This window comes from Bufo gargarizans, chromosome 1 (assembly GCF_014858855.1).
Source record: "Bufo gargarizans isolate SCDJY-AF-19 chromosome 1, ASM1485885v1, whole genome shotgun sequence".
NCBI classification, from domain to species: Eukaryota; Metazoa; Chordata; class Amphibia; order Anura; family Bufonidae; genus Bufo; species Bufo gargarizans.
The window spans coordinates 50,142,968-50,166,167 of record NC_058080.1 but is presented as its reverse complement, the minus strand read 5'-3'; the positions used below and the strand labels follow the sequence as shown (position 1 = coordinate 50,166,167).

At 42.5% G+C, this 23,200-nt stretch overlaps 1 protein-coding gene across 2 annotated transcripts in view; it reads right to left on the bottom strand.

Annotated features, from left to right (window-relative positions):
- The window catches only part of SLC4A11 (solute carrier family 4 member 11), a 132,930-nt gene that overhangs the window by 64,567 nt on the left and 45,163 nt on the right, over window positions 1-23,200 (bottom strand). For both annotated transcript variants that reach the window (XM_044295378.1, XM_044295381.1), the window contains exon 3: window positions 8,671-8,829. In XM_044295378.1, coding sequence (XP_044151313.1) covers window positions 8,671-8,829 — 159 coding nt within the window. The remainder of the gene's footprint in view (window positions 1-8,670; window positions 8,830-23,200) is intronic.

Sequence of the window (23,200 nt, the reverse complement as noted above, 5' to 3'; positions counted from 1 at the left end):
CTGATGCAAAAGAATTTCCTTGTACAGTCCCATGAAAACCAAGGAAATGAAGACCACCCCCACCCACTCCAAGAAATAAGTGGTGTGACCATGACCCTCTCCCTCATCGGAAACTCTACTGGAGCCAAGTAAATGTGCGTTGTATTTGTCACAGGTGGGAATTCGTGCCAGGTGCCGCAGGGCTGCACAGTAAGGGGGGCACCTATGATTCCCGCTATGATAACAGCTCTCCCCCACAACGATGATTACAGAATGCTGCAAGTGACTTGGCCCAGGTGGGATCATACGCTCAGTTACTCCTAACGTCCCGCAATTCCTCTCTTGGCCCGCTTGGCACCACTACCAGAAATGTAATTAAAGACAAACAGCCATGTAGCGGCACAAGTGAATGCTATGCCCCGTTATATAAGGTGTTCAGGTGGCCTCACACTGGAGGATGCCCTCTGCGTTCCTTCCGGTGGCATATGCCCACTGTATGGCATCTAGTTTTGCAGCGACGCCTTCGCTTTTGGACGTCTGGGTCCCCCGGTTTCCCAGAAACAGATATAAGTAGAGAATCATGTCATGTCACACTTCTCTCCATAAGATTCTCCGGGGACCTCTCTTATCTGGAGGACGTGTCCTTTCATCTCTATGTCAGGCATTAATAGCAACGCAGTAGGACAGCCAGCGTGCCGCCGCCTTGTGTTATCAGGACAGGAAGCCATACGGAGCGAGACCCTCGTGCGGGCTTCAAAGCCATGGAGCAGAAGTTCTGGGAGGTGAGGCTGCTCGGAGCATTGTGTCGCCTGGTCATAAACAAGAGGCGGCATTCATGTGAGGAAGCGGGACCCTACTGTGTGCGCGGTACAAGCCCATCAGCCCCAGACCTCCTGCCGCTGCTCAAGGGTCTCCCTGGGATTTCACAGGCTCAGACATGTATATTGAACAATAACTGGTAAAATGATGGATAGGCAAACGACATCTGAAGCCAAAGACCGGAACATCCTTAAATCATTTATTAAAATTATATGAAAATATCCCTAAAAATATCTACATAAAACTAAACCTAAATCACTGGATGTTTGTATTTCCATCAATGTACAATTTGGCTATATACCCGTCTGCACAAATGTGCACCATGGTATTACTGCTATCCTGATGGCTGCCATTAGTTACTCTAGCTCAATATGTAGCATAGCCATTGAACACCTATGCAGGGCTCCAGACTAAAAAAAAATATATCAAGGAGCCATTGGCTGCTAACCTGAAAAATTTAGGAGCCAAATAAAAAATTTTAGTCGCCAAATTTAAAATACATATATTTACGGTATAATAAAAAAAAAAACACATCTTACCTAGGGTTGTCACAATACCAACATTTTGACTTGATTTCAATACCATAAAAAAGTATTGCGATACTCGATACCACGTGGCATTTTTACGGCGTTCATCACATAGGAGATTTTTTAAAATATTTTAATAGTTTGCACTTTTTTTTGGTGTTTTTGGTGTGGCGATATGTAATATTTATTTATTGTTTATATATTTTATATGTAAAATTGGGAAAGGGGTGATTTAAACTTTTATTAAAATATTTATTTATTTATTTTTTATTGTCATTTTTTATTTTTACTTTTTATTTAATAACCATTTTTCCCCTTAGCGGCTAGAACCTGGAATCTTTCATCCCTTGTCCTATTCACCCTGAAAGAGCTCTATTAGGGTGCCTAGGACCTCACACTCTCCCTGCTGCCCTGTGCATAGTACACACAGCAGCAGGGAGGTTACCATGGCAGCCAGTAGCGTCCTGGCTGCCATGGTAACCGATCGGAGCCCCAGGATTACACTGCTGGGACTCCGATCAGAAGCTGCCACTGCCACCAATGAGGAGGAGGGGAGGGGACTCTGTGGCCACTGCCACCAATGAGGAGGAGGGGAGGGGACCCTGTGGCCACTGCTACCAATGACTATAATAACTATAATACTGGGGTAATGATTCTACTTTATAATACTGGGGTGGGGGGTGCACTGTGCCACCAATGAATATAGTTTATGCCTGAATACAAACGCAGGCTGCGGGTGCCGGCCATATCCCATACTGACTGCGCACTGTAATCCCCTGCAATTAACCCCTCAGGTGCCGCACCTGACGGGTTAATAGCAGCAGATCGCAGCACACAGTCATAGAGGCTGGGTGCAGGGAATGGGATATGGCCGGCACCCGCAGCCTGCGTTTGTATTCAGGCATAAACGATATTCATTGGTGGCGCAGTGGCCACAGCCCGTCTCCTCCTCCTCCCTGCTATCAGCCCATTGGTGGCAGCAGCAGTACAAGAGGGGGGGGGGGCTGCCTCCTTCTCCCCTGTGCTGCTGAGGAGAACATGGCACGCACTGACAGCAGCGCGTGCCATGTCCGTTTGTGAAAGCGGCAGAACAGCGGCGGGTCTAGGCGCAAATGGCGACAAGACTACAAAGTCTTGTCGCCACTTTGCAATGCCATTTTGGTCGCCATCTGGAGCCCTGATATGGCCATCCATCACCCACACGATGTATGTAGATGATATTATCACACAATATGTAATATTAGTAGATAGACGGAATATATCATTAATCATCCGTATTCAAATAGTGTCATTTATACTCTAAAAATCCGAACAGTCCAGCTCTAGAAGTAAATCACCGTTTCTTGGTAGGACTCTGACAACTCTTAATGCCGTTTGTCTTTGGTCCGCAGTCACTTTCTAATTACTGCCATCCTTCCTTTGATAATACAGACATTAACCCTTTGATATATTTGCCATTAGCAACATTCGTGTACGCACTCGTGGGTGGATAGTGGTGCGTCGGCTGTGGCGTCCCACGTGGTCTTGCTGCTGGTTACCACTTACCTCCACCTGTGAGTGATCTCACTGTCCGGATTTCAAAATCGGTTGCTGCGGCTGAACCTTAGCGTCTCATGTGGTGAAGGGAATCGAATCACTTGTTCAAAGGATTACAAATCTCCTATTGCATTTCTTCCCTCCCAGAATTCCAGAGGAGCATGTATGGCCTATAAGTCTCCTCACACTGATTGAGGTGCTCTCTCCCTAAGGAGAGCTAGTTCCCCCCTTGCTCAGACAAAGGCCTCCTACCCAGTTAAGCCAGTACTCTCTGCTCTGCACTGATGAGGGGCAATCACCCTGAAACAGCTGTCTGCAGACGAGGTGCTGGCTTAGTTAATATCCAAGTCATGTCTCAAGGCTTAGTTAAAGAACTGAACACTGACTTATAGGACATCTGCCTTACATCTGGTGGTGTTAAAGGCAGAGCTTGTTAAGAGCTCATTTGCATCCCTTCCCTCCCAGAATTCCAGAGGAGCATGTATGGCCTATAAGTCTCCTCACACTGATTGAGGTGCACTCTCCCTAAGGAGAGCTAGTTCCCCCCTTGCTCAGACAAAGGCCTCCTACCCAGTTAAGCCAGTACTCTCTGCTCTGCACTGATGAGGGGCAATCACCCTGAAACAGCTGTCTGCAGACGAGGTGCTGGCTTAGTTAATATCCAAGTCATGTCTCAAGGCTTAGTTAAAGAACTGAACACTGACTTATAGGACATCTGCCTTACATCTGGTGGTGTTAAAGGCAGAGCTTGTTAAGAGCTCATTTGCATCCCTTCCCTCCCAGAATTCCAGAGGAGCATGTATGGCCTATAAGTCTCCTCACACTGATTGAGGTGCACTCTCCCTAAGGAGAGCTAGTTCCCCCCTTGCTCGGACAAAGGCATCCTAACCAGTTAAGCCATTACTCTCTGCTCTGCACTGATAAGGGGCAATCACCCTGAAACAGCTGTCTGCAGATGAGGTGCTGGCTTAGTTAATATCCAAGTCATGTCTCAAGGCTTAGTTAAAGAGCTGAACACTGACTTATAGGATAGCGGCCTTACATCTGGTGGTGTTAGAGGCAGAGCTTGTTAACAGCTCATTTGCATTTCTTCCCTCCCAAATCTCCTAAAGTGATGAGCAAATGATCAAGGGAGCGCTCTACTGTTTGCTTTTATTTCTCCAGTGTTTGATTATCCTGCTAAGGAAAATACATCAATGTCTTTTGATAGAGGAGATGTCCTGATCAAACCATCACACCAAACGCGTTTCGGAGTCCCTCTAACTCCTTCCTCAGTGGCCATAGAGATGTATTGGCCACTGAGGAAGGAGTTGGAGGGACTCTGAAACGTGTTTGCTGTGATGGTTTGATCAGGACATCTCCTCTAAAACCTAACGCGTTTTGGAGTCCCTCCAACTCCTTCCTCAGTGGCCAATACATCTCTATGGCCACTGAGGAAGGAGTTAGAGGGACTGCGAAACGCGTTTGGTGTGAAGGTTTTGATCAGGACATCTCCTTTATCAAAAGACATGTAGTGTGCCTATCCATCATTTGTTTTTGTGTGGCGGGGTGAAGTCACAGTGATAGAGCGTCTTAATCCACGGTAACCAGAGGGCGAGACGCTTTTCAATAATATTAAGGATTTCAATTAATTCCTCCATGTATATGCCAGGACTACAGCACCGCAGAGCTACCTACCGAACACCAATATCTACCCAATGGACCTGATGCCAGAACCTGCCGTATCTCTTATCAGGTAGATTTGGAAATGACAGGAAGAAACCCTGGGCCATAACTGGGCCATGCTGGAGACTCTGATGGTGGGAGCGTCTTGTAGGAGACATTTCTACCATGCAATTACATAGAAAAACCGACAAAGGGGAGTTTTCAATGGGTGGAAAACTGCACAGGCAACAATTCCCTAACTAAGCGATATTAATGAGTCTCGCAAGAAGATTCCAGGAATAAGAACCAGAGCGATGGAGGACTATCAAGACCTCCTTGCATCGTCCTGGGAATTGGACAAAACTCTGCAGAACAGAAACGGGAAATACAAATTCTCTGGCAGTGTTTTTTTAATACTGCAAGAATCAAGGCTGAGGTTATACAAATTGTGGCCCAGGGCGAGAAGGACAACTAATCTCCACCCCACTCCTGTCATTTTCAGCCCAATTTTTCATAGAATTGTAACATTCATGGTGGTCTAAGGTGGTGAAATGTTTACCTGTAAATTTCCAGGTGGTGTCGGGCAGTGATGGGATTAAGTTTACATTCCCTGATGGTCTAGAGAAGTTTACTATTTAAGTTAAAAATTCCATGGAGGTCTCGGCCAGTAATGGGGTCAATTTTACACTTCCCTGGTGGTCTAAAGGTAGTGAAATGTTTAACTGTAAATTTCCGGGTGGTGTCGGTCAGTGATGGGGTTAAGCTTACATTCCCTGATGGTCTACGGAAATTCACTATTTAAGTTTAAAATTCCATGGAGGTCTCGGCCAGTAATGAAGTAATTTTTCTGTGGCAGTGCAATGTTCAGTTGTATATTCATAGGTGGTCTCGGGTAGTGATGGGGTCTTTTACACTCCCCTAGTGGCCTAAGGTGGTGAAATGCTTAATTATAAATTCCCTGGTAGTCTAAAGCAGTGATAGGGGTCAATTTTACACTCCTAAGGTACTCAAATGTTTAACTAAATTCCCTGGGGGTCTCCAGCAGCGATGGGGTTAAATGTATATTCCCTGGTGGTCTAGGACACTACAATATTCCGCTGTACATTCACAGGTGGTCTCAAGCAGTGATGTGGTTTAATTTACATGTCCTGAGGGTCTATAGCAGCACAGTAACTACATTTCAGTTCCCTGGTGGTCTAGAGCAGTTACGGGGGTTTATTTTTAATACCCTGGTGGTAAAAGGAGTCCAAGGACAGTAAAGGAGTCCAAAGTGAGTTTCGGTTGCCAGGTTCACATTGCCTAAAATTTGCCCTGATAACATTCCTACTGCACCAGGGAATCATGCCTATAGTAACATTACACTGAGGGGTCTAAGTTGGGTGTTTTACCAAACGGCATCACGTCATGCATGTTGCTGGCACCGGATGAAGTGCAAGCTGACCTCCACCAGCTTAGAAGAGCGCCCTCTTATGTTGGGGAAAGCATGCACCAAAAAACTTTAGGTGGAGTGCCCCTTTAAGAAGCTTCCTTGGCATATAGAAGAATGGGGCCGTCATATAAAATGGATGCGCAGCAGTGTGGCATTACGCAGCGCTCACCCTCTGCCCTGGCACACACAGGGAGCAGCCTCTGATTAGAGATATCAGGAGACGCACTATCCCCGCCTGCGCTCTCCATCTGGCACTGCCTGGGCATACACAGAAAATACTGCATTATTTATACTGGTGATAAGTGCCAGTGGTAAACACAAGAAAATGCCAGCGAGCAGCGTCTGGAAGACGGCAGAGGGGGGGAGATGGGGAGCGCCGCGCAAGGACGGATCTAAAGGAACCATGGGGAGGATGAGAGTCTCCCTGCAAATGGCTCCGATGTGCTCCAATATACTAGAAGGTTAGAAGAATTCTATGGCACATGGGCCACAATCAGGACGGGGCACATATATATATATATATATACTGACCGGTGGCGCATCTGTGAGAGTACATTATATAGGGCAGACTGCCCCCTGCAGGGGATAAGTACTATTACATTTATTAGAGAAGATTGCCTAGATGTGACCGTTCTTATAGCATAACCCCCCGATCTCTGCCCGGAAGCACTGTCATGTGTCGTGTGTCGTGTGTCGTGTGTCTGCTCCCAGTGTCCTTTCATGTAGCCCCCCCCATTATATTCTGTACATTGTGTGTTTCAGGGTCTTTACCAATGACTTGACATCTCAACTACACCCTATATATAGGAAACTCAGCTAAACTGTTAGGGGTGTGACATAAAATAAGCATGGTGACTGTGTGCAGCAACCAGCAGAATAGTGAGTGCAGCTCTGGAGTATAATACAGGATAAGTAATGTAAGTACACAGTGACTCCTCCAGCAGAATAGTGAGTGCAGCTCTGGAGTATAATACAGGATTTAACTCAGGATCAGTACAGGATAAGTAATGTATGTACACAGTGACTGCACCAGCAGAATAGTGAGTGCAGCTCTGGGGTATAGTACAGGATGTAACTCAGGATCGGTACAGTATAAGTAACGTATGTACACAGTGACTGCACCAGCAGAATAGTGAGTGCAGCTCTGGAATATAATACAGGATGTAACTCAGGATCAGTACAGGATAAGTAATGTAATGTATGTACACAGTGACTGCACCAGCAGAATAGTGAGTGCAGCTCTGGGGTATAATACAGGATGTAACTCAGGACCAGTACAGAATAAGTAATGTAATGTATGTACACAGTGACTGCACCAGCAGAATAGTGAGTACAGCTCTGGGGTATAATACAGGATGTAACTCAGGATCAGTACAGGATAAGTAATGTAATGTCTGTACACAGTGACTGCACCAGCAGAATAGTGAGTGCAGCTCTGGAGTATAATACAGGATGTAACTCAGGATCAGTACAGGATAAGTAATGTATGTACACAGTGACTGCACCAGCAGAATAGTGAGTGCAGCTCTGGAGTATAATACAGGATGTAACTAAGGATCAGTACAGGATAAGTTATGTATGTACACAGTGACTCCACCAGCAGAATAGTGAGTGCAGCTCTGGAGTATAATACAGGATGTAACTCAGGATCAGTACAGGATAAGTAATGTAATGTATGTACACAGTGACTCCATCAGCAGAATAGTGAGTGCAGCTCTGGAGTATAATACAGGATGTAACTCAGGATCAGTACAGGATAAGTAATGTAATGTATGTACACAGTGACTCCGACAGCAGAATAGTAAGTGCATCTCTGGAGTATAATACAAGATGTAACTCAGGATCAGTACAGGATAAGTAATGTAATGTATGTACACAGTGACTCCACCAGCAGAATAGTGAGTGCAGCTCTGGAGTATAATACATGATGTAACTCAGGATCAGTACAGGATAAGTAATGTAATGTATGTACACAGTGACTGCACCAGCAGAATAGTGAGTGCAGCTCTGGGGTATAATACAGGATGTAACTCAGGATCAGTACAGGATAATGTAATGTATGTACACAGTGACTTCACCAGCAGAATAGTGAGTGCAGCTCTGGAGTATAAAAACCCAGGATAAGTAATAATACATGCACTCAGTGACTTAATGATTTAAATAGATTATATGTATACTGTACAATGACGTATAATGGTGGATGTACCCGTTTCAGCCACTTATAATACACCACCTCTGAGATGCCCATGACACATTAACCCTCACTATTCCAGCAATGCTTTGAACCTCTTGGTTCCCTTGTCTTGGTGATCGGCCTCATTGTGTCAGTCGGCAGTTATTGTATTCTAGGATTGTGAATAGACGAGGACTATTACATCTGAGGTCCACATTATGCTTCCCTCACCGCTGGTGACATTACCAGGGGACTACGTTTGCATAAAGACATAAAAAGCATTAGGAGTTTAGGTTTGGCTTTATATTCCGATTTGAGGGCAGCTTAAAGGGGAAGATCACTTTCAAAATTCTGCATGGAGCAGCTTCCCCCAGCGCTGAGATGATGAGCCGTTATGGCCGATCACAACCCCCGCAAAACGAAGGGAGATTTGAGCGACTGCTGGGGGCGACCATTCCAAAATGCAGCCGGGCGCTCCTCAGCAGCGGTCTACATACTCCCACAATGAATACAGTCTGACGCCTGCTGCTAAGGAGCAAACGTAGAAAACGGCCGGCACCCACCTGTCGCACTCTGCGGTCCTTCTAGATTGACATTCACGAAGAAGCGGATACTCTCCCCAGATACAATGGAGGAGTGGACCGTGTCAAACAGCTCCTCTCCCCCACCGCCTTCTTCCTCTTTGTTGTCGCAGCCGTCATCGGTGTCGCACTTAAGGTAACCTGCAAAGAGACATAAGACACGTGAGGGAAGGCCTGGACACGGGCGGCCACGGATGGGCTTCAGTAGTGCAGCCAGATGTTTACCGGACAAAACAGAGTGACCCGCCGAAAAGTTATAATACACTCCACGGCACCGTACATTATGTTACCTTGTGTTATGTACTATAGATTGTCATATGTTATGTGTTTATATACTGTATCAGTTACTATATACTGCACTATATACTATACATGATGTGTTTATATTATACTATATACTGCACTATATACTATACATGATGTGTTTATATTATACTATATACTGCACTATATACTATACATGATGTGTTTATATATTATACTATATACTGCACTATATACTATACATGATGTGTTTATATTGTACTATATACTGCACTATATACTATACATGATGTGTTTATATTATACTATATACTGCACTATATACTATACATGATGTGTTTATATTATACTATATACTGCACTATATACTATACATGATGTGTTTATATTATACTATATACTGCTCTATATACTATACATGATGTGTTTATATATTATACTATATACTGCACTATATACTATACATGATGTGTTTATATTATACTATATACTGCACTATATACTATACATGATGTGTTTATATTATACTATATACTGCACTATATACTATACATGATGTGTTTATATTATACTATATACTGCTCTATATACTATACATGATGTGTTTATATTATACTATATACTGCACTATATACTATACATGATGTGTTTATATTATACTATATACTGCTCTATATACTATACATGATGTGTTTATATTATACTATATACTGCTCTATATACTATACATGATGTGTTTATATTATACTATATACTGCACTATATACTATACATGATGTGTTTATATTATACTATATACTGCACTATATACTATACATGATGTGTTTATATTATACTATATACTGCACTATATACTATACATGATGTGTTTATATTATACTATATACTGCTCTATATACTATACATGATGTGTTTATATTGTACTATATACTGCACTATATACTATACATGATGTGTTTATATTATACTATATACTGCTCTATATACTATACATGATGTGTTTATATATTATACTATATACTGCACTATATACTATACATGATGTGTTTATATATTATACTATATACTGCACTATATACTATACATGATGTGTTTATATATTATACTATATACTGCACTATATACTATACATGATGTGTTTATATTATACTATATACTGCACTATATACTATACATGATGTGTTTATATTGTACTATATACTGCACTATATACTATACATGATGTGTTTATATTATACTATATACTATACATGATGTGTTTATATTATACTATATACTATACATGATGTGTTTATATTGTACTATATACTGCACTATATACTATACATGATGTGTTTATATTATACTATATACTGCACTATATACTATACATGATGTGTTTATATTAGTACTATATACTGCACTATATACTATACATGATGTGTTTATATTATACTATATACTGCACTATATACTATACATGATGTGTTTATATTATACTATATACTGCACTATATACTATACATGATGTGTTTATATTATACTATATACTGCACTATATACTATACATGATGTGTTTATATTATACTATATACTGCACTATATACTATACATGATGTGTTTTATATTATACTATATACTGCACTATATACTATACATGATGTGTTTATATTATACTATATACTGCACTATATACTATACATGATGTGTTTATATTATACTATATACTGCACTATATACTATACATGATGTGTTTATATTATACTATATACTGCACTATATACTATACATGATGTGTTTATATTATACTATATACTGCACTATATACTATACATGATGTGTTATATATTATACTATATACTGCACTATATACTATACATGATGTGTTTATATTATACTATATACTGCACTATATACTATACATGATGTGTTTATATTATACTATATACTGCACTATATACTATACATGATGTGTTATATTATACTATATACTGCACTATATACTATACATGATGTGTTTATATTATACTATATACTGCACTATATACTATACATGATGTGTTTATATTATACTATATACTGCACTATATACTATACATGATGTGTTTATATTATACTATATACTGCACTATATACTATACATGATGTGTTTATATTATACTATATACTGCACTATATACTATACATGATGTGTTTATATTATACTATATACTGCACTATATACTATACATGATGTGTTTATATTATACTATATACTGCACTATATACTATACATGATGTGTTTATATTATACTATATACTGCACTATATACTATACATGATGTGTTTATATTATACTATATACTGCACTATATACTATATACTGCACTATATACTATACATGATGTGTTTATATATTATACTATATACTGCACTATATACTATACATGATGTGTTTATATTATACTATATACTGCACTATATACTATACATGATGTGTTTATATATTATACTATATACTGCACTATATACTATACATGATGTGTTTATATTATACTATATACTGCACTATATACTATACATGATGTGTTTATATTATACTATATACTGCACTATATACTATACATGATGTGTTTATATTATACTATATACTGCACTATATACTATACATGATGTGTTTATATTATACTATATACTGCACTATATACTATACATGATGTGTTTATATTATACTATATACTGCACTATATACTATACATGATGTGTTTATATTATACTATATACTGCACTATATACTATACATGATGTGTTTATATTGTACTATATACTGCACTATATACTATACATGATGTGTTTATATTATACTATACTATACATGATGTGTTTATATTGTACTATATACTGCACTATATACTATACATGATGTGTTTATATTATACTATATACTGCACTATATACTATACATGATGTGTTTATATTATACTATATACTGCACTATATACTATACATGATGTGTTTATATTATACTATATACTGCACTATATACTATACATGATGTGTTTATATTGTACTATATACTGCACTATATACTATACATGATGTGTTTATATTATACTATATACTGCACTATATACTATACATGATGTGTTTATATTATACTATATACTGCACTATATACTATACATGATGTGTTTATATTATACTATATACTGCACTATATACTATACATGATGTGTTTATATTATACTATATACTGCACTATATACTATACATGATGTGTTTATATTATACTATATACTGCACTATATACTATACATGATGTGTTTATATTCTACATATATTACGTCGCTTTATTGTATAATACATATTAAGTGCTATTAGTGGATGCCTAAACTATAAATTATACTATACATTATGAGCTTTTATATCATACGAAGGTATAATGCAGGGATGGCCAACCGGAGGCTCTCCAGCTGTTGCAAAACTACAACTCCCATCATGCCCAAACAGCCTACAGCTATCAGTCTACAGCAGGGCATGAGCTGCCGGTTGGTCATCCCTGGTTTACATTACATTACACTGTACCCCTTACACTCTATACTATACATGATGTTACTTTGGATATATTATACTGTACACCTTACACTCTATACCAGGCATGCTCAACCTGCGGCCTTCCAGCTGTTGTAAAACTACAACTCCCACAATGCTCTGCTACAGGCTGATAGCTGTAGGCTGCTCGGGCATGCTGGGAGTTGTAGTTTTGCAACAGCTGGAGGGCCGCAGGTTGAGCATGCCTGATCTATACTATACGTTATGCTCCTCTATACTATACATGATGTTACTTTGATATATTACACTGTACCCCTTACACTCTATACTATACGTTATGCTCCTCTATACTATACATGATGTTACTTTGCTATATTACACTGTACCCCTTACACTATACTATACATGATGTTACTTTGCTATATTACACTGTACCCCTTACACTCTATACTATACATGATGTTACTTTGATATATTACACTGTACCCCTTACACTCTATACTATACATTATGCTCCTCTATACTATACATGATGTTACTTTGCTATATTACACTGTACCCCTTACACTCTATACTATACATTATGCTCCTCTATACTATACATGATGTTACTTTGATATATTACACTGTACCCCTTACACTCTACACTATACTTACAATATACTATACCTTGCACTACAGATAACCTAGTATAATTTTATTTTGCACATTTTTGACACCTTTACTCCCCGGACTCCCATTCTCAAGCACATAAAACACCCGGCATTAACATCACACAATCCGCTGGATATTTTCATCGCCGTTAACGAGAACAATTCAGGATCAGAAACTCCTGTTTATAGCAGGAAACCGGATTTCATGGCGCGGGTAATAAGCAGGGCTCACCGCCATTAATGGCCAGGAGAGACACGAAGGTGAAAGAACACAGCTACGTTATACCTGGCAGAACACTGCGGCCGTTGTGAAAGGCTCCCGAGGGCATTGGAGCGCGCGTACGTATAGGTGTGCAGTGAATCGCTCCGGGGGTATGGTGCAACGCTCCGCGCGTACACACGATTATTAAATCAATTCTTTTTTCACTTCATGTGGTATCTAGGACGTGGCCACCGGCCAAACAGAAGTCCCGGCAGGTGCGAGCATTTAACCCCCGAGTGTACGGCCAGTCAGAACAAGAACCATACGGTCTGGGCTACACTGAGACTTTCTGACGGATTCTCGCTGTGGGGCGATGGCTGACGTCCACAGGACTGCCTGCAACTTAATGTTCTGCTCTGGACGGCAGCAGTCTCTGTCTGTCCCCCTAGCCATGGCTCCGAGACTCCAAAATGAGACCTCCTTCTATTAGTCTGTGTACACACTGAGGACACATTTGGCACATGTATGGTACTAGCCTGAGGACAGCAGGTCTTTGAAACGCGTTTCAGTTGCACCAATAAAATATTCCATTTCTGTTATGCTGACAATACCTATGGAAGGTCATTACTAATGCACTATAATCGCTGCAACCAGTCCGTACCAAACAGCCGCTGTCACTGGGCCGCCGCCGCTTATCACTATGCAGCAAAAAAGAGGAGGAACAACTTAGGGCCATCACACCAAGTCGTTTTCCATCTCTCACTGCATTACTAAAGGGGTTATCTGATAAATGTGAGTTCATCCAAAAAGCAAAAAAACATTTTTTACACCATTTCCACACAAAAAGATGAAATAATTACCCATACAGGTAATCTGGTCTCCCATAGCCTCCACAACGGCACTGCTAGGAGAATAAGTATTGGAGGGTGGGGGGGGAGTGGACTTCTTTCCAAACGACAAATCCTGGTTAGACATGAAATCAAGCTCATTATGTCTAAAGGTCATCAGATTGGACCATGTGGCGGCCCTACAGATCTGATCTACTGACGCTGCTCCACTTTCAGCCCAAGAAGTGGACATGGCCCTTGTTGAATGCGCTTTTAGTCCAGCAGGAGGGGAGATTTTACTTTCCTTCTACCCCAGAAGAATTGCCAGTTTTTTTCCAACGTAGCGATCAAAGCCTTGGAGGCTCCTAGTCCTCCGATTTCCTCCTGAAACTGGACTAACAGACGGTCAGATCTTCTAAATTTCCTTTGTGGTATCAAGATAGGCCAGAAGACATCTTCTTACGTTCAGACAATAACATTTTTCTCTTGTTCCGAAGATTGAGAGGAACAGAAGAATGGTAGAGTAACTTCTTGCTGACAATGGAATCTGGAGAAGACCTTGGGAAGGAAAGCTGGGGAATGTTTTTAAATTATCCTATCATCTAGGACAGCAAGATAGGTGATTTGCAAGAAAAAAGCCTGAAGGTCACCAACTCTCCTAGCCACGTGATGGCAATAAGAAAGGTAGTTTCCAATGCTAATAACCTAAGGGAAATGTCCAACAGGGATTCGAATGGCAGCGCAGTAAGGGCAGAAAGGCCCCATATTTTTAATAAGAGCCGTTCAACCTCCAAGCCGTTAGAGGACGCTGTGGAACGTTCGGATAGAGGGACGGACTCTGATGGAGAAGGTCTGGTATGGAGTGTAGAGTCCAGTATACCCCTGATAAGCAGGGGGAACCAAGATCTTTTTGGCCAGGAAGGGCAATCAGTATTACCTGGGTCTCTTCCACCATTGTCTTCATCAAAGTTTTTGATATTAGAGAAAACAGGGGGGATAAATAGAGAAGGCCCTTGCACGATGTTAGTGAGAGGGCATCTGTTTGGTCCAGACCTTCCTGGGGGCTGATGGAAAATAATTTCTCGTTAATTTTTATTCTGTCTGGTGGCGAAAAGATCCACAATCAGGAACCCCCATCTCTCTGAAATCTGATTGAAGATCTTTGCATTGAGGGACCACCTTCCCTGCCTGAGGGTCTCCCCATGCAAAAATTTTCTCTGACACTGCAGCCAGGGTCCCACTCCTCGTTCCCACCCTGGTGATTTAGGTATTCCACTGTTGTTGCATTGTCGGAGTAAACTTTTACATGATGACCCCTGTATCACGTCTGATTTGGCAGGTAACAGACGTGCTGCGCAGAGGGGAGGGAAGGGGAGTACCCTACCACTAGTGAGAAGGAGGAGTGGTGACCCCTAACTCACCTAGCACTGGCACCTGGCTGCCCTGACGTCCCTAGACGGGCTGCTAACCCGTACGCCGATCATGTGCCTCGTCCCTGGCTTACCCTGAAACAAGCCCTAGGTAGTGAATAGGGTGGCGGGAGCATTAGTCCTCACCACTGACACCCTAGACCAGTGATGGTGAACCTATGGCACGGCTGCCAGAGGCGGCACTCAGAGCCCTCTCTGTGGGCACCCGCACCCTAGAAAAAGTCTATGGTGTACCAATATGCCTTAGACTCTTCCTGCCATTCATCAGTGCAAGACGTACTATGAACAGCACAGGCAGAGCACTGAATGCAGGCAGGATATTATAGCTAAATGATAAAGTACATGGAAGATGTACTATATTGGACTGTAGTATTCAGGGTAAATTGCCGTGTTGGCACTTTGCGATAAATAAAAGGGTTTGGGGTTTCAGTTTCGAGACTCGGTCTCTAAAAGGTTCACCATCGTTGCCCTAGGGCAGTGATGGCTAACTTTGGGAACTTCAGCTGTGGTAAAACTACAACTCCCAAGATGTACACTTGCTTGGCTGTTCTCAGAACTCCTTAGAAATGATTGGAGCATGCTGGGAGTCGTAGTTTCACCACAACTGGAGTGCCGGAGGTTAGCCATTACTGCCCTAGGGTATCAACGGGGAAAGGACAAACAACACAAACAATCCCCAAAAAGAGACAACAAACAGGAGAGAACAGGAGATCCAACAGCTCCAGCTCCAACACCTCCACAGCAACTCCAAATCCACCAGAGGTCAGAATAGAAGATCTGGAAAAAAGGTCTATATCTGGCAACAAGGGAAGCAGAAACAGAGAATATATAGAAGCTGAAAGGAAAAGCTACAGATTCCTAAATGGAACAAAAAGGATCACAAACCCAAGCAGGAAAACCTGGACTGGAATCTATTCTCATCATTAAGGCATGGAGCGATCTCTTGAGAAACCGAGCGTGAAGGCACCCGCTGAAGGCACAACAGGGTCAGCGATCGGTCGTGACACACCGATTTGTGGTGCAGGCTCCGGCATGCTTGTAGAACTGCTGATAACTCACTGATGTCTCCAGGTTCCTGGAAACATGGTGTGTGGCCTATGGTCCCCCCACCCTTTGCTGCTTTCATCAGTGGTGACTGTGATCTGATTTTCTGGACGCCACTGGACTCCTGTCTGTAAATGTTCTTTTAGCATCCACCAAATGAGTGATATTTTCACTTTAGCGGGAATTTTTACTTTCTTTTCCAAGGAACCCTGCTGTTTGTCCCATATTGAGAGAAGGAAGGATTGTAGTATTCTTGTGTGGGCCTGATCCCGTCTCACCGAGGGAATGCATGATCAACATATGCATGATCTCTCTTATTGAGGCCGTCTTCCTAGAAATGAAATGATATTGGCGTTCACTAATGTCCTCTGTTTCTCTTGGGGAAGAAACAGCAATTATGGCAAGAGAAAAATGGGGAGAGGCGCTCATAGGGTGGTAGGTAACGATAGTTCGGTTTAGCGAAATGGATGGAGTATGCTCACCTTTTGGTGTTGTGCGTGTGTAAGCACAACATCCGTAAGGGCAGATACACAGAGAGAAGGGGGTCGGTGCTGCCAGTACCCGTTCGGTCCCTTTGGATGGAGTTGTCAAAAACTCCTAGGGACTGTGGAGGAAGTAGTGGATGGTTTGTGTGCTGGCACACGGTAGGGTACTTCTTTGGCGCACAAAAAACTACCTCAATTCGGGTACTTTTGGTGTAATAGCTGTTTATTGTGCAATGGACAAGAGTGGCCAGATGGCTGGGAGCCTCCTCTGGTGCGTGTTGCTGCACAATAAACAGCTATTACACCAAAACTTCCCGAATTGAGGTCGTTTTTTGTGCGCCAAAGAAGTATCCTACCGTGTGCCAGCACACAAACCATCCACTACTTGGGCAAGAAAGGAAGAGAAATGGTGAGAATCCAGGAGACCCCCCCCAAAAAATCTTCTGTTGGCAGGGAACTAGGTCTGACTTTTCGAGATTGATTAGCCAGCCTAGAGAAGATAGAGACTCTTCCAATATTTTGAGGGGAGATAGGAGGTTCTGGGCAGAGTCTGTAGCAATCAGAAGGTCGTCCAGATAAGGGATTATCAGAAATCCAACTTTATCCGTCATGACCTTCGTGAAAATCTGAGATGCACTGGAGAGACCGAATGGAAGGGTCTTGTATTGAAAATGGCAGAGAACATCCTTTATGTGAATAGGAAACTTCAGGAATTATGGACAATCTTTGTGAACTGGTACATGGTAATAGGCGTCTGCTAGATCAAGCGATACCATGTAATAGTCCCGGCTCAGGAGATTTATTGCAGATTTTATTGACTCCATCTTGAATTTTTTATAACCGATGAAGCAGTTCAGAAATTTTAAATTGATGATGGCTCTGAATGCCCCATTTGTTTTTGTTTTTTTTCACAGCCCCCAGTAAGTTCCCAAGTCAGTCTTCTTCCCTCACCTGGCAACTCTGAATACAGTTCCCAGTCAGTCTCCTTCCACCTCTGACAGTCATATAGTCCTCAGTAAGTTGCCCTGCAGCCAATTTTACTAGGGCGTCATAAGCCATGAAAATAAAAAGTACTTTCTCACAAGTCAGTCCACGGAAGCAGTCTTCCCAGCTTTGCCATACACTTCATGCTCCCGCACACGCTCCGCTGCTGCGCCAAGCAATTAGTTAATAACAACAACATTACAACATAAAATTATAAATGTGTTATAAATAATTAATATTTATCAAACTGCAAGAAAATCTGCCACGTCCCAGTTCTCCCCCCCCCCCACCTCTCCTTGCAGGCTATATTTCTTTCCCTTCTCCACAATCCCCATTATCTCCTATTCAATTTCATTCTCGTTAACGCAACCCGTAATCAAATTACGCGAGCGCCACGGATCTCCGATCCTCATCTGAAGCGTGCAGTCATTAAAGAGAGATTTTAAATCATATTCAGTAACGAGACCCTTATTTGCAAACTAGAGCGTCGTCCTCTAATGAGTGAGGCCATCAAAAGAGCAGGTGGGGCGCAATTAGTGCAAACAGCGCGGCATGGGGGCCAAGTATGGCCTACAAACGGAGGAAAACGGCAGATACGAGCACTTTGAAGGTGCTCAGGAGGTAAGTGTCACAGCGTAGGAGGAATTCCCAGCTGTAGGTTCAATGCTTGAAAGAACTGGCAAATCTGCTCTGAAAAATACATCTATTTTCTATACATTTTTTTTTTCTTAAAATTGAATATTTTAGCTATTCTCATTATTAGCCCCAAAGTGTCAAGAATTATTTTACTGAATGTTAGAGAGACCTGACGGCGATCAGCTGCCGCCAGCCATACATTTCTTCTGCAGTGGCCACTACAGGAGAAATGAAGTATTACATGGCAGACATTCCACTATGTAATAAATGGACTGGCCAGAGAGAGAACTATTCTTCGAGAACAGCCTATAAAGAGGGGTCCAGAATGGATGATCCCCCCTTCTATAATGTCCATATACTGGTTTCCCCCCATGCTCTGGAAGAGTACTGGTATGTAAGCCAGGTTCCTGCTGGCTTGTAGACTTCCGAAAAACCCCTAGAAATTAATTAATTAATTTAATGTTGCACAAATAAGAAGTTACATAACAGATTAGTGGTAATATGTACAGCGCCCTGGTTTATTCCCATTGCCAGACTTCAAAAGGAATGTGAAGAACTTAACAGGTTGTCCTCTGAGGGTGAGGCTTATTGCTAGGCATCCATCTAACCTTTAGGCCACTTGCCAACATGGTTGTGTTGATAATTACAGAGAACGTCAACTGCTCCTGGGTGAACTAGTGGTGGCTTTACATCTCTCGTGCTGCCACCTGGCACTGTGCACAAGTCTTTGGAAACACAATCTAGGACACTTTTCGTGCAGAGATTTCTTCCATGGGGAGTGCATTGGGTTATGTAATGTTTACCACAAAGCGAGATCATAACAGGACTAGCTGTGTGCTTTCTCTAGGTCATCTCTGGATACAGGAAGTAGGGTGGCGGCGCTGACACCTGAAGAAGACCGTGTTCCTGACTGTTCTGGAGGAAGCCCTTAGGAAAAGTTATTGAGGAATTTATGGAATGAGAATACAAACAACACAAACAGCTGTAATGCGGAGAGCATGCCTCCAGAAACGTGCAGCTTGTCAGGACCATTAATAACGCAAAACCTCTCATATGGGGTTTGCTTTCACTACCATCTGCTTGGCGAGGTCTTATGATGAATGTGACCAGAGAGTGGGTCGTTCTGCACCAAGACTGCAAATCCAAAACACAACATGAACAGGACTATCAACCGATTAATACATCACAGAGTAGCAAGGCCAATGGCCACCTCTGTCACCATCTCCGTAAAGATAAATGCTCAGATCAGACAATAGGGAAAAATAATTGACCCGATGCATCATCAGGCTGCACTGGTCTCCACATGAACAAGGGATTGGACTGTTATTATGCTGCCCCTATACCCAATATGTTGTATTCCACTTAATCAGAATCAAATGGTATGGACTGCAGCTTACGACTACAGCTGCAATCAAAATTATTCAAGCCCCTGAACAGAATTCATCATGAGAGCATACATTCGCAAATCAGGGGTTGTCTCAAGCACGTTAAGAGCTTCATTAGTTGCTTCAAGTGTGCTTGAGATAAAACATGTCAAATAGCTGGGCTCGCTAGAGGTTTGTTGACTATGATGTTTAATGGCACGTTAGAAACATTAACCAAGTCAAGAGAGTGATCCAAACACTTCAGAGAAAAGGATAGAGAAGGATAGCAAGGGTGCTGAATGTTGCTTGAGATATAGTTGGGAGCATAGTTTACAAGCTTAAAGCTTAAGGAACATTAGCTACACTACCTAGACGTGGCAGAACAAGGAAGCCATCACCAGATGCCACCAGATTCCTGAGGAGGCAGCTGCTCAAAGACCATTGAGTCTCTGAAAAAAAGACCTGCAGAAGGTTTTGGTGGCAGCAGGCACTGAGGTTTTAGCTTTTACAGTAAAGTGCATACTAAACACTGAAGGTCTCTATACCAAAACCCAAAGACGTTCACCTCTACTGACCCAAAAGCGCAAGAAAAATCTGCTCCAATAGGATCAAAACTGTAGAGTAATTTTTCAGGCCCATGGATCAGCAGTATGTCTGGAGGAGAAAGAATGAAGCATACATTGAAAAGAACACCCTACTTACGGTAAAGTATGGCTTGGAGATACTCTTGGGCTACTTTGCTTCCTCTAACCCTAGAAACCTTAAGCGTGTGGAGGGTCATATCTACAGTGCTATTGAACCTTCCAACAAGACATTGATCCCGAGCATACCTCAAAATCCTGAAAGATCCTGGAGTGACCGTCACAATAGCCTGTCTTGAACCCCATAGAAAATCTTTGGACCAATAGAGAGGGGCATCCTTGCATTGGCTGACAATTTCCCATTTAGTATGGAAGCTGAGAGCCTCGTTAGGACCCCTTTACATAAACACCTCAAACGCAGCAAACAAGGCAACCCAACCTAGAGGTCATGGGAAGTGAGGAAGGTAATGAACAATCGATGGGTCTAGCTATACTAAGATGGGCAGGAACGCACTTCATACTGACTTTTGCACTGTGCTTCCCACTGCACTCCACAAAAACGTATCAATTAGTGCCCATCCACCAAAACGGTACGGGCCCTTTAAAAACAAGCAGACACACTTGACAGATAAATAAGGCTAGGACACCACAGACGCCTTTGCATAATATCTCAGACTAATAATAGATATAAAGGTATCACCTGTGCCGATGAGAGGCCCCACCTGCTGGAGACAGATGTACTGTGAAGTAGGAGTCATAGTTTTTGTCTTTGGCTGGACATGATCCAAATTTAAGGGTGGCCGCACCCACGTGCAACCCAGTGCTTACTACTCTTACACAGCAATTACTGATGGAAATGCACTTTACTCCATTTAATAATCTCCAAATCAAGACGGTGTCTTAAAAGCCAAGCCTGAGGCTTCCTGAGCTGCGAGACACTGGAGCTAGAATTTACTGGGAAATACTCATAATGTACAAGAGACGTCTGTCTTGTAAGACTTCAAGGGCACTTGGAGAACTGGCATACCTGCCAAACAGACAGACAATACATTGGCTATGGGCCACACCAATGACACCACCTTCAGCAGGATTATCAGATGATCTCAATGCATATTAATTTGCTTGGTAGCGACAATTAAACACAATTTTTGGGTCACAGCCAAAACTGCTCCAGCCAACAGCAGGCCATCTTACATCAGCCAAATATGCCGATTTCACAGGGTCCATCCAAAAATCCAACGTGTATAACGGACCTCCAGACTGTCAGTAGAAATAAGGATCAGGAAGTTGGATTTCAACACGTCCAATTCTTTTGTTGTGTGGAAGATAAGAGGAGGGCTGTCTGGCATTGGCTTACCTCCCATTCAGGACATGTGCATGCTCGGCCTGCCTAAGGGTAGGATCCCACACCGGCCACGGACCATGACAAATTTTCCCACGTCAGACTCCAGCCTTTATCATGGAAGTTCCTCCTCAAGAAGACAACTTTCCTAAAGAGGTTTTCTGAGACTTAAGATACTAATGACCTATACAGAGGATAGGTAGCCAGTATTAATCGGTTGAGGTCCGATACCCGGGACCCCGACCAAAACAGCTGTTTCAGAAGGTAGTGGCTCTCAAAGTAGCACTGTGGCCTTCTCTCAGCTTTTCCTAGGCCAGGCCTAGGAGGATCTCAGTCCCATAGAAGTGAACGGGGCTAAGCTGCGATACAAAGACACTATACAATGTACGGCGCTGTGCTTTGTGAGCTGAGAGAACGCTGCGGCGCTCACAGGAGAAGGCTCGGAAAACCCCTTAGACAGTGACTCCATTATACCCCAATACTGGACCATTGAACACACCTTTATGGATTGCTCTGGTTACAGAGAGGACAACACACAATATAAGCACGTGACAGTCCTAAGGTACCCAATAGGGTATTCAGACTGGGCAGACTACAGACTAAGAAAGGTTTGCGTTTGGCTTTGAGGTGGAATTTGGGGGGAAGGAAGGGGGGGGAACAGATGACGACCCCTGAGCAACCATCACATCGCCCTAATTCAAGTGGATACCTAAGGGCTCTCACCAGACATTTCCCTGCGGTGGTAATCTCCAACGTCAAAGGCCATTCCTTTGTTGCCATTAACAGGCAAGTAGACTTGTGCATGAAAGCAAAAGGACTGACGTCCAGGGGTGCACCTAGCCTTTCTGCTGCCTGAGACGAAAACTGAAACGGCGCGCCCCCAATGCCAATTTAACCTCACCTCTTCGCCACAGTGAAAGCATTCATTACCCATGACCCTTCCGCTGCCCCCCTCTTGCCCTTACCTGGTGCTGCCTGAGGCGACCGCCTCACCTGGCCTCATTGGTGGTGCACCCCTGCCTACGTCAATATGGTGGGCCAAATTTTAGAAACAGGACCAGTAAAGAAAATAGGTGCTCCACAGTTGGGAGGACAAAATCCATTATTGCGTGACTGCTGCTCTTTAAAAGGGTTCTCCGCTTTGTACAGTCCCTGCTTGTAAGGCTTCCTGGACAATAACCTGATCACAA